The 10,606-nt window shown below is 50.0% G+C and overlaps 2 protein-coding genes across 2 annotated transcripts; both read left to right on the top strand.

The window, feature by feature from the left end:
• The first annotated feature begins 364 nt into the window (after positions 1-364).
• On the top strand, positions 365-7,025 carry LOC105869752 (HLA class II histocompatibility antigen, DQ alpha 2 chain). Its single transcript, XM_076003446.1, has 5 exons — positions 365-522; positions 5,199-5,447; positions 5,878-6,159; positions 6,403-6,577; positions 6,724-7,025. The coding sequence occupies exons 1-4, from the start codon at positions 441-443 to the stop codon at positions 6,555-6,557; spliced, it is 768 nt and encodes a 255-aa protein (XP_075859561.1). The 5' UTR covers positions 365-440; the 3' UTR covers positions 6,558-6,577; positions 6,724-7,025.
• Positions 1,550-5,185, top strand: LOC142870994 (uncharacterized; the record flags this gene model as incomplete). The annotated part of the gene is made up of 1 exon (XM_076003447.1): positions 1,550-5,185. A coding segment is annotated over one exon (1,116 nt), but the record flags the coding sequence as incomplete, so codon positions are not given.
• Positions 7,026-10,606: the final 3,581 nt, after the last annotated feature.

Raw genomic sequence — 10,606 nt, 5'->3', positions numbered from 1 at the left:
GGGATGAGGACTGCTATGGAGGGAAATCAACTCAGAGAATTATTCCTGGAAGTTGCAACCAGAAAATCCTGAAGGATGCCATACTATTGAGACCTCATCTATCCATGACGCTGCTCAGGAACCCCCAGCCCTCTTGCCACCAGCAGACACACACACGAGAGAAGAATCCAATTTAGCACCCTCCCTCCATTCATAGAAAATTCTCCCAGGTCCACTCTGAGTGGAGGCTGCATCACAACCGGGGATTCCCTCTCTCCTTCCAGGCCTCTTGATACAAACTCTGCAACTGGCAACTGAAGCGTCACCACAGAGGATTTTTCTGATTGGCCAAAACCTGCCCTGGCAGGGTGGGTTTGGGTGTCTTTAGATTTCCTTCCCCGGGTCTTCACAATTGCTCTACAACTCAGAACAGCAAGTGCTGGGACCAGCTTGGGAAGAGGATGATCCTACACACCTCTCTGATGCTGGGCGCCCTTGCCCTGGCCACCACGGTGGGCCCCTGTGGAGGGGAAGACATTGTGGGTGAGTGCTCGGCTGAGGGAGTCCTCAGGAGTGGGAACACAGGATATCAAAGGGAAAGAGGTAGAGATTTCCTGAGAAATAGTAGAGAGTTCTCAGGGGCCTTTTCAATATTAAGAGATTTAAAACTTATGGCTGTTCCTCCTTCAGGAAACCAGAGCCCAAATCTATTCTGTTTGCTACCTGTGCTGTTGAGAGTCCACCAGGGACATTGTTCTGTTGGTAATACTGGATGCAGTGACAATAGCCTGGGAGTCTCTATGGCATCCCATTTCCATTGCCTCAAAGATTAGTGAGGTTTCCATGGGGGGAGTATTTTTTACTATAAAAAATATGTGAACTATACGCCCAAATTTCTCTGAACAACGTTTGAAGCTTTTTATATGTCTCCCATAGTCTTGGGGTAAACAGTTCCATGAATTATGTATACTGTGTAGACACAGAAAGATGCCCCCTGAGTCTCAGGCCTACACGCACCTCCCTGGCGGGAAGGGGCACAGGCGGGGAGCCGGAGGAGTCGGGCAGGCTGACTGCCGCTACCAGTCATTCACCACTTGTTCCTCACTCGGTCTCAGCTGCCCTGCGTGTCGCCTCACACGTAATCAAGTAAATGGGCATGTAGATATGTTCTATAGACAGCGAAAACATATAAATGCCAATGCTTATTATTTTTTGACTTATTCCTGTTACAGATAGAGCTTCATACTTTTTCTTTAGCAAAGGAGTATCTATTTTTATTTTAAAATTGGAAAATTTATGATGAAAAACTTAGTGGATTAAATTATTTTATTCTGGAGCTATCAGCCCACATTACCTGTTCTTCGCCCCGCCCAAGGGCGTGCTGTGAAGGGAAATGGGCAGGCGCGGCCTAGTCCTTTGGCCCTTCAGGCCCCTCTGCCTTTGGCGTCCACTCCCACCCTCTCTGCAGACTTTCCTTTATCCGTCCCTGGCTCTGCTCCCTTTTGCAGCCATGAACAGTGGGTCTGTAAAACCAAAAGTTGAAAAGTCAAATGGTTAAAAGGGGAAGTGAAATGGAAGGTCCCCGACCTTCACGGCTGGCTGCCAACGGCTGCTCCCATCCGGCTCCACGCCACAGAGCCTGCTCCGCACGCCCTCTCTCACCACACCGAGCCCCAACCGGCTCCACACATCCTCTCTCACCACACCGAGCCCCGACCGGCTCCACACGCCCTCTCTCACCACACCGAGCCCCGACCGGCTCCGCACGCCCTCTCTCACCACACCGAGCCCCGACCGGCTCCGCACGCCCTCTCTCACCACACCGAGCCCCGACCGGCTCCACACGCCCTCTCTCACCACACCGAGCCCCGGTCCACACGCCCTCTCTCACCACACCGAGCCCCGGTCCACACGCCCTCTCTCACCACACCGAGCCCCGACCGGCTCCACACGCCCTCTCTCACCACACCGAGCCCCGACCGGCTCCACACGCCCTCTCTCACCACACCGAGCCCCGACCGGCTCCACACGCCCTCTCTCACCACACCGAGCCCCGGTCCACACGCCCTCTCTCACCACACCGAGCCCCGGTCCACACGCCCTCTCTCACCACACCGAGCCCCGGTCCGGCTCCGCACGTCCTCTCTCACCACACCGAGCCCCGACCGGCTCCACACGCCCTCTCTCACCACACCGAGCCCCGACCGGCTCCACACGCCCTCTCTCACCACACCGAGCCCCGACCGGCTCCGCACGCCCTCTCTCACCACACCGAGCCCCGACCGGCTCCACACGCCCTCTCTCACCACACCGAGCCCCGGTCCACACGCCCTCTCTCACCACACCGAGCCCCGGTCCACACGTCCTCTCTCACCACACCGAGCCCCGACCGGCTCCACACGCCCTCTCTCACCACACTGAGCCCCGACCGGCTCCACACGCCCTCTCTCACCACACCGAGCCCCGGTCCACACGTCCTCTCTCACCACACCGAGCCCCGACCGGCTCCGCACGCCCTCTCTCACCACACCGAGCCCCGGTCCACACATCCTCTCTCACCACACCGAGCCCCGACCGGCTCCACACGCCCTCTCTCACCACACCGAGCCCCGACGGGCTCCACACGCCCTCTCTCACCACACCGAGCCCCGGTCCACACGTCCTCTCTCACCACACGGAGCCCTGACCGGCTCCGCACGCCCTCTCTCACCACACCGAGCCCCGGTCCACACGTCCTCTCTCACCACACGGAGCCCCGACCGGCTCCGCACGCCCTCTCTCACCACACCGAGCCCCGACCGGCTCCACACGCCCTCTCTCACCACACCGAGCCCCGGTCCACACGCCCTCTCTCACCACACCGAGCCCCGGTCCACACGCCCTCTCTCACCACACCGAGCCCCGGTCCACACGTCCTCTCTCACCACACCGAGCCCCGACCGGCTCCACACGTCCTCTCTCACCACACCGAGCCCCGACCGGCTCCACACGTCCTCTCTCACCACACCAAGCCCCGACCGGCTCCACACGTCGACTCTCACCACACCGAGCCCCGACCGGCTCCACACGTCCTCTCTCACCACACTGAGCCCCGACCGGCTCCACTGACCGTTAGGCGCGGCGGGAGCGGTTCTGAGGGCCTGCGATACTGTAGTGCTGCATGAAAATGTTTCCATTTTTTAAATTAGAAAAAAAAAATGAAGTTTTAGAATCTAAAAAAGTGTTTTAACTTTTCATTCAGCCTGGACTATATTTGTCTTTATACCAATAATGTCACAAAATATAATTGTTAATACTGGAGGAAGGAGCCCCTGAAAGCAGCGCTGTGGGGCTCACAATCATGCGGCCGCCCTGGCCATGGCTGCTCCTGGCCTTCGTGTGGCTCTGCCCCCTGTGCCTGTCGGTCTTCCCCAAAATCTGTGTGACCCTCGAGAAAGCAATTGTCATTCAATGCATACTTTTTGGCACACAGTGAGCTGAGTTTGGGGGATTCCAAGAGGAAAAGTTACTCTACCTGCCCCCTAGAACGTGCACAGGCTAGAGATGGAAACAGTTTGGAGAGCAGGAGAACCCCGCAGCTCATTGCTGAGCAGGACAGTGGGCACAGCTGAGGCTGGAGCCATGAAAGTGACTTGGTTCCAGTTGGCACAGCAGCGCGAGGTCCCCCAGCAGTACTTGGCATCCAGGACAAGAATCAGATGAAAAGGATTGCACATACTCACGTTTGAAAAAGGAGTCAAGGTTTATTGCTGCTTAGGGAGTGATAAGGAGGCTTTGTTGGAAGCCTGATAAGGGTCAACCAAAGCAGTCATACTGGAGAGGGAAGAAAGTGAACCGGAAGAGGAGTAGACAAACCTGGAGAACAGGATGTTGGAGGGGAGGGATGGAGGTCATAGGTGGTCAAACACATGTTGATAAGAAGGGGACTTAGCTAAAAGTTCGGTAACTAAGCAGAAACTCCAAGGATAAATTAGAGGTCTCAAGGAAATCCTAAAAGATCATTTCATTTCAAGGAAAAAAACAGACCCTTGCAAAAACCAGTGACATAGGTAGTTTGGTTTAATTGGCAGGCACTTGTGGAGGATGTTGAGTATAAGGCTGTCAGTACCCTCACCGCGGGATCACCGCAGTGTATTGTGTTTACTCTTTTACTCCACTACTCAGTGAGCTCCCTGGCAGAAGACCATGCCAGCATGGCGTCTTACTCCTTGCCCCTGCCTGTCTGATGCCTGTTGATGCTCAGTAAATGAGGGAAGAAGGAAGGACAAAATGGTGAAGGGCTCGTGTACGTCTTGACAAAAATAGCCTCATTCAGGTGGAGTCCTCCTGCACTGGTGGCCGCTCTGCCTTGGCATCCTCAGACTAGTACTCTGCACATTTGAGAAAAAGGCCTTAATTTTCTTTGAGTCCTCAGTGAATGTCAGTGTCGAGTCAGAAAAAGGAGAGAGGTTAATAACCTCCTCTAAGGAAAAAAAAAAATGGGTGTGGGGAATGACAGAAATCCAAAAACTAGTAATACTACTATTTTTTATATCAGAAGAAATCAGGCATTCTCTTCTAACCTCTGCTACTGTTTTGTTAGCAAAACAGAGACCTTAAAAGCATCGTCTTTTTTTTAATATATATATTTCGTGATGTTGTTTCTGGTTTTGCTATGCTCTTTCCTATGCCTTATAACTGTTAGAAGAACCCCTTATAAAATAATAATATTCTGTGTGATTTCTTTGATGAGGAAAAAAAGAAAAGGTCCCTGTGTAGAAAAAGTCCTGCTCTAAGCCAGTCTTGGGAAGAGGAACTGTAATAAATGTGCTATTAACTGATGGAGAAATTAAGTCAGAGAAGAAACTTAGGAAGCAGAGGAAAGTAAACTGAATCTATGAGAAACTAAATACTGTGATAACTCCTTCTTTCATTCAATTGCACTATTTATTACAAGCCCATGATGTGCCAGACACTGGGCTAGGCACTCACGGAATGGCAGCAAACAAGGCATGTGATTCTGCCCTTGCGGCACAAACACTGCAGTGGGGAAGACAGGCTGGGTTCTCACTGAACAACCGCCAACGCTAAGCGGGAGGAACCGGGTGGTGAGAGTGTTGTCCAGAGACTGTGCCAAAGACGAAGCCCACAAGATTTGAAAGTCATTTCTGTCACTTTGTTTAATCAGGTTCTTTGTCCCTCTGTTTTCCACCTTCCTGCTTGTCTCCCTCACTCACCAGCCGACCACGTTGGTGCCTACGGCATAAACATCTACCAGTCTTACGGCCCCACTGGCCAGTACACCCAGGAATTCGATGGAGATGAGGAGTTCTACGTGGACCTGCAGAGGAGGGAGACTGTCTGGCGGCTGCCTGAGTTTAGCAAATTTACAAGTTTTGACCCACAGGGTGCACTGAGAGAAATAGCTACAGCAAAACACAACTTGGACGTCCTGATTAAACGCTCCAACTCTACAGCAGCTACCAACAGTATGTGTCTGTCATCCCGCCTCTCTTCACTGACTCTATCCCTTCACACTAGGCCCCACTCCCTTCTTCCCTAGGGATAGCTGCCCACTCACCACACAAAACTCCTCCTTCCCCAGGAGTCCCCAAGTCTCATGGTAATTGCAAAATCATTTCACAAATCATGCTTTTTCCTATAATACGAGGGCAATACTCCCATAATGCATTCCTTACGACCCTCAAGGAGAGGTCACATAGATCTACCTGTATAAGCATACTCACAGAAGGGCACATTGACAAAGTGCAGGCAAAATACAGTATTTCCCAAGCAGAAAGGAAACAAAACCCCTCCGGCCACCAGCCAGGGACCACCTGTGGGAGGCTCCTAGGACGCGGTGCAGAGCTCCAGGGCAGAGCTGCTCCAGCTCACACCAGTGCTCTTTCCTCGCTATAGAGGTCCCCGAGGTGACGGTGTTCTCCAAGTCCCCGGTGATGCTGGGCCAGCCCAACACCCTCATCTGTCTTGTGGACAACATCTTCCCCCCTGTGATCAACATCACCTGGTTGGGCAACGGGCACTCGGTCACGGAAGGTGTTTCAGAGACCAGCTTCATCTCCAAGAGTGATCATTCCTTCCTCAAGATCAGTTACCTCACCTTCCTCCCTTCTGCTGATGACGTTTACGACTGCAAGGTGGAGCACTGGGGCCTGGACGAGCCTCTCCTGAAACACTGGGGTATGTCTGAGGTCCGCCACTTTGGGCGCCTTCTGGTCTGTTAAGTACAGAACATCTGCCCTTAAGGCCCTAACTTTCATGGCCCCAAACTTGTTCTCCACACTTTTCCAAGCATTTCCAATGATAGACTTCACTCTCCCCCCTAAGCCTGGTACCCCCAGTCTCTGCAGACCCCGTCAACCCATCCCATATGCATGCACATGAACACACTGCGTTCTGACCTCCACAACCTCACTTTTGCAGAGCCGGAGGTTCCAGCCCCTATGTCAGAGCTGACAGAGACTGTGGTGTGTGCCCTGGGCTTGGCTGTGGGCCTTGTGGGCATCGTGGCGGGCACCGTCCTCATCATCCGAGGCCTGCGCTCGGGTGGTGCCACCAGACAGCAAGGGCCCTTGTGAATCGCACCCGGGAAGACGAGGTAGGAATTCAGATTTGTTAGAGCTGAAGCCACAGTATAAGAAGGAAGGTGGGAGGAGGTTGTACAAACCAATGTGCTTGTAAAGTGACGTGGTGATGGCACACAAGCTCCCTAAGACCCACAGTCTCATGTCTGTCCTGTTGCAGGTGCGCTGTCCCACTGTCCACGGGAGCAGAAGAGTGGATGCGCTAGGTGCCCTAGTACTATACTGGTCACCCTTCCTCTCTCCTCCAAACGCTTCTTCTCTCACCTCTTCTCTCAGACCTAAGGTGCTGTATCCACTCGGAGTTCACATACACTTGGAATTCTTCCCCGACCACCTGAATTTTTTCTTCTCTCAGTTGTTACCTACTATGCAATGCCTGGAATATTCCATCCAGCTACCTAATCCCTCAGTGACCCTCATCCAGTATCTCCATGGAAGCAATAAATCTGCCCTTCTGAGGTCTTTTGTTGAATTTTTTTTTTTTTTTATCTTTCACCTCAGGTCTGACTAGGATCATGGCTAAGGCTGGAAGACCCTTATGGTTCAGACTCATTTAATCTCATTTCCCAGATCATGTTTCATGCCCAGTAACACAAGAACAACCAAATATAGGCTGATAATATTTTTAGATCTTAGCAGAGGTTAATATTTTTTTCTTCCTATGGGTCACACACTTGGCCCCTGCCACCAACCCCCCAATTCAGGCATCGATGAAGGTCATATTTGCCCTCTATGATATATATTTATTATAATAGAAATGCAAAAACCAAATAAGTATGGTTTATTATTTATCATTATAAAGATATAATAATATAGCTTTTAAAAGTTATAACAGAGAAGTAAGTTAGGAGAAAGGAATTTTGAATCTTGAAAATACCAAAGTCAGAATTTCTGTACCGAAGTCAAAAATTGTTGCCAAAACTCTAAATTGGTGAAGAATGCATGATAATAGTAGAATCTTTCCTCTGTTCCCTCCTCACCCTCGAGGAGATAAAAGTTCTCTAGACAGGAAAATAAATGAGAATCAGAAGAGCAATAGAACAAGACAATGATGTGGGTGTTTGAGAAGGACTTAATACATTGCCTTACTTACTTAAAGTTAATGACAGTGAGAAAAGGGATGGGGCTTAGAAACCACAGACACATTCCTAGCTGAAGGGGCCTAGTTGGGGGAACTCTGCAAGATAACAACATAGATCTCCCTGTGCACCACGGCATGTCAGAGACCGTGGAGTGAATATTGCTGCGAGTGGTTCTAGGCAGATAATCCTGAATCAGGGTCGCTGAATCCCCTCTGCATCCCTGTGTGTCCTGGGGAGCAGTAAAATACCCCAATATCCCCAGCCTCCTACTCCTTACCCCTCCTGGCTAAGGAGAGCACGAGCCTCTCAGAGAGAAATCTTAGACGGGACAGCGTAGCTGAGATAACACAGCAGGCACCGTAAGTGACTCCTGTACGTGCCCTCCACCACATTCGCTGTGACCTAGGGGGATGAATCAACATATGGAATTCTCTGATCTTGTGAACGAGTCTAAGACCTCACTCTTGAGAGTATGAGACCTGACTTGGAGCTATTTGGGGCACATTTCTTCAGACTTTCTACTCTGCAACCACTGGGGCCATACATGCAGCTGGGATGGTATCATGGAACATTATGGAACAGCCATAAAATCTATGAGGTTGCCCCTGTCCATGCTGTCTGCGTTAGTGAGCTTAAAATTTCACTGAGTAAAAAAGACAAAAGATTAACAGAATAATAGATACAGTATAGTTTTATGGAAAGAAACCTAAATCTAAATCCAGGACTCAGCATTTTATAGCTAGAATTTTAAATTTAATAACACTGCATAAATTATCAACATTCCTGAGTCTCATTTTGTTTATTCATAAAGTGGGAGTAATAATACTGTCTTACAGAGTTATTGGTAGGATTTGAATAATCTTAATACTTAGGGCCTTAAACACAGTATACAAATATATAAGAAAACAGTGCTAGTTACATCCATAATTAATTTATAATAAAAATATATCATAGTATATGAAAGGTACTTTTGTTTGTCTGAGCCTTTTAATGATTTAGGAGATGCAAACATAAAACTATGAATGAATTTATTGTCATAATTGAAGGATTTCTTTTTTCTCTCCAGAATGACAGAAGCAGAGATTGGGATTGGGACTGAGTGAATAGGTGGAGCAGAGTGGTCAGTGACGTATCAGTGTTGAAGAAATTGCTAAGGAAATTGTTAGGACAAGAAGTTGGGATATTTGATGTCCCGACCCGCAGGACTTTCTGTTACTCGCGGGGGCGAGGGGGACCGTGCCTGAAAGAGATGAGCGAGAGAAAGAAACGAGACCAAGCGAATGATTGTCAAGGTCTACTTTACTTGGATTTTTAGTAGGTTTTATATACAGAAAACAAGGAAGTAGAAACAGAAAAATAGAGTGGGGGAATAATGAGGCTTTCCTGTGGGCTAATCAGCCCCAATCAGCATCCCAATGGCACCGGAAGCTCTTTGTGATGGATCTCGCAACCCCAACCTGGCAGGGGGTTGGGAACAATTGCAGGTGGCATGCCCTGGAGCAAGCATGGCATGGAATGCATTCTTCTTGGAACTACAGCTGGGGAGCTGGGTGCTATTTTCCAGGACGAGGAGGCCCGTGCATAGGGCAAGTCGTTGGAATATGAAGGGTCTTAGTCTCCAACATCTCCCCCTATCTTTATTAATATGAGGGAGATTTACACAGGTTGGTGGAGAGCCTGTCTTAGGCTACGCGATGGGCTTCCGCAACCAGCACCCCAAATATAAGATCGATCTGGCGATCGAAATGTCGGTGAGGCCTCTGTCTTAGGCTATGTAGGTGGCATCCAGCTCCGGCACTTCTGATTATGAAGTGTGCCCCCGGGCATGGACCTACAATATTCCCGTCATGGAGTTACCTCACAGCTGGCGGGGTGTGCACCTGGTACGCGGCATCGCGATAATCCCGTCATGGGCGTCTCCACAGCCTTTGGAACCAACTGCGTTCCATGCCTGAGGCAAGGTCTGAGAAATTTAGACCTTCAGTGGGTGTGTTGGGAGACTCTTCATGGAGGTCTTCTCTGGAGCCTCTTAGTTCTAGCCGTTGGTAAAACACGGAGACCGATTTTTGTGTGGCTGCATCTACCTGCGACTTGACAAAGTTGGTTAGTTTTTTGAATGCCCAAGGCCCAAAAGTGAGAAGCAACAAGAAACCTACAAATGGCCCTAAGACACTGGGAAGCAATGTGGTTAGCCAGGGGGATGTGGAAAACCAATTTTGATACCATGCCTCACTTTGTTCCCTCTGTTTCTTTCTATTTTCAAGGCTTTGTCTAACTCTCTCAATGCTATCTTCTACCAGGCCTGTTTTGTCTGCGTAGAAGCAGCATTCTTCTTTGAGTGCTGCGCACAAACCTCCCTCTTGGAGGAACACTAAATCTAAGCCTCTTCTATTTTGTAACACTACCTCAGAGAGTGAAGCGAGGGACTCCTTAAGATATTTTAGACCTTGCTGCAGCTCTCGGAGGTCATTATCGATGGCTACAGAGAGCTGTAGGTATTGCTGGTTGGAGGTGACCAGAGAGGCTATGCCTGTTCCAGCCCCTGTGGCACCAAGGCCTAGAACAACTGCGAGTGTTATGGCCGTGATGGGCTCTCTCTTACCCAGGGCATTGTGGTGCCGCGCTCCCAAAACTGAAGTAACTCATTAGCAGGATGTACAGTGAGTCTGGGAAAGAGCATGACTAATACACAATACTCTCTATGCTCAAGAAACGTTGCAGAGACTACATACGGGGTAAGGCCAGAAGAACAAGCAAAATAGGAGGTGTTAGATGCCTGAATATACTGAAAAGTGGAGTTGACAGTAATTGACTGATTGCATATTTTCTCTAAGGGTGCGGGAGGGAGCATCCTTGGGCTAAGAAGGCAAAGACCTAGGCCTGTGACTTGGCTGAGCGTCAGGCCATCATGGGTCTCTAGGCCCCATCTGAGTCTGCTGGTGTCATTAGTAAATAATGGCT

This window comes from Microcebus murinus, chromosome 5, assembly GCF_040939455.1.
Source record: "Microcebus murinus isolate Inina chromosome 5, M.murinus_Inina_mat1.0, whole genome shotgun sequence".
Lineage (NCBI taxonomy): Eukaryota > Metazoa > Chordata > Mammalia > Primates > Cheirogaleidae > Microcebus > Microcebus murinus.
The sequence above is the reverse complement of the archived record's forward strand: the minus strand, read 5'-3'. Positions and strand labels throughout refer to the sequence as shown.

Bases quoted from the DNA above. Each gene is read 5' to 3' on its own strand.
- LOC105869752 (XM_076003446.1), top strand. From the start codon at position 441: ATGATCCTACACACCTCTCTGATGCTGGGCGCCCTTGCCCTGGCCACC. The intron at 5,448-5,877 runs GTATGTGTCTGT...TCCTCGCTATAG, and splicing joins CTCTACAGCAGCTACCAACA to AGGTCCCCGAGGTGACGGTG. The intron at 6,160-6,402 runs GTATGTCTGAGG...TCACTTTTGCAG, and splicing joins GCCTCTCCTGAAACACTGGG to AGCCGGAGGTTCCAGCCCCT.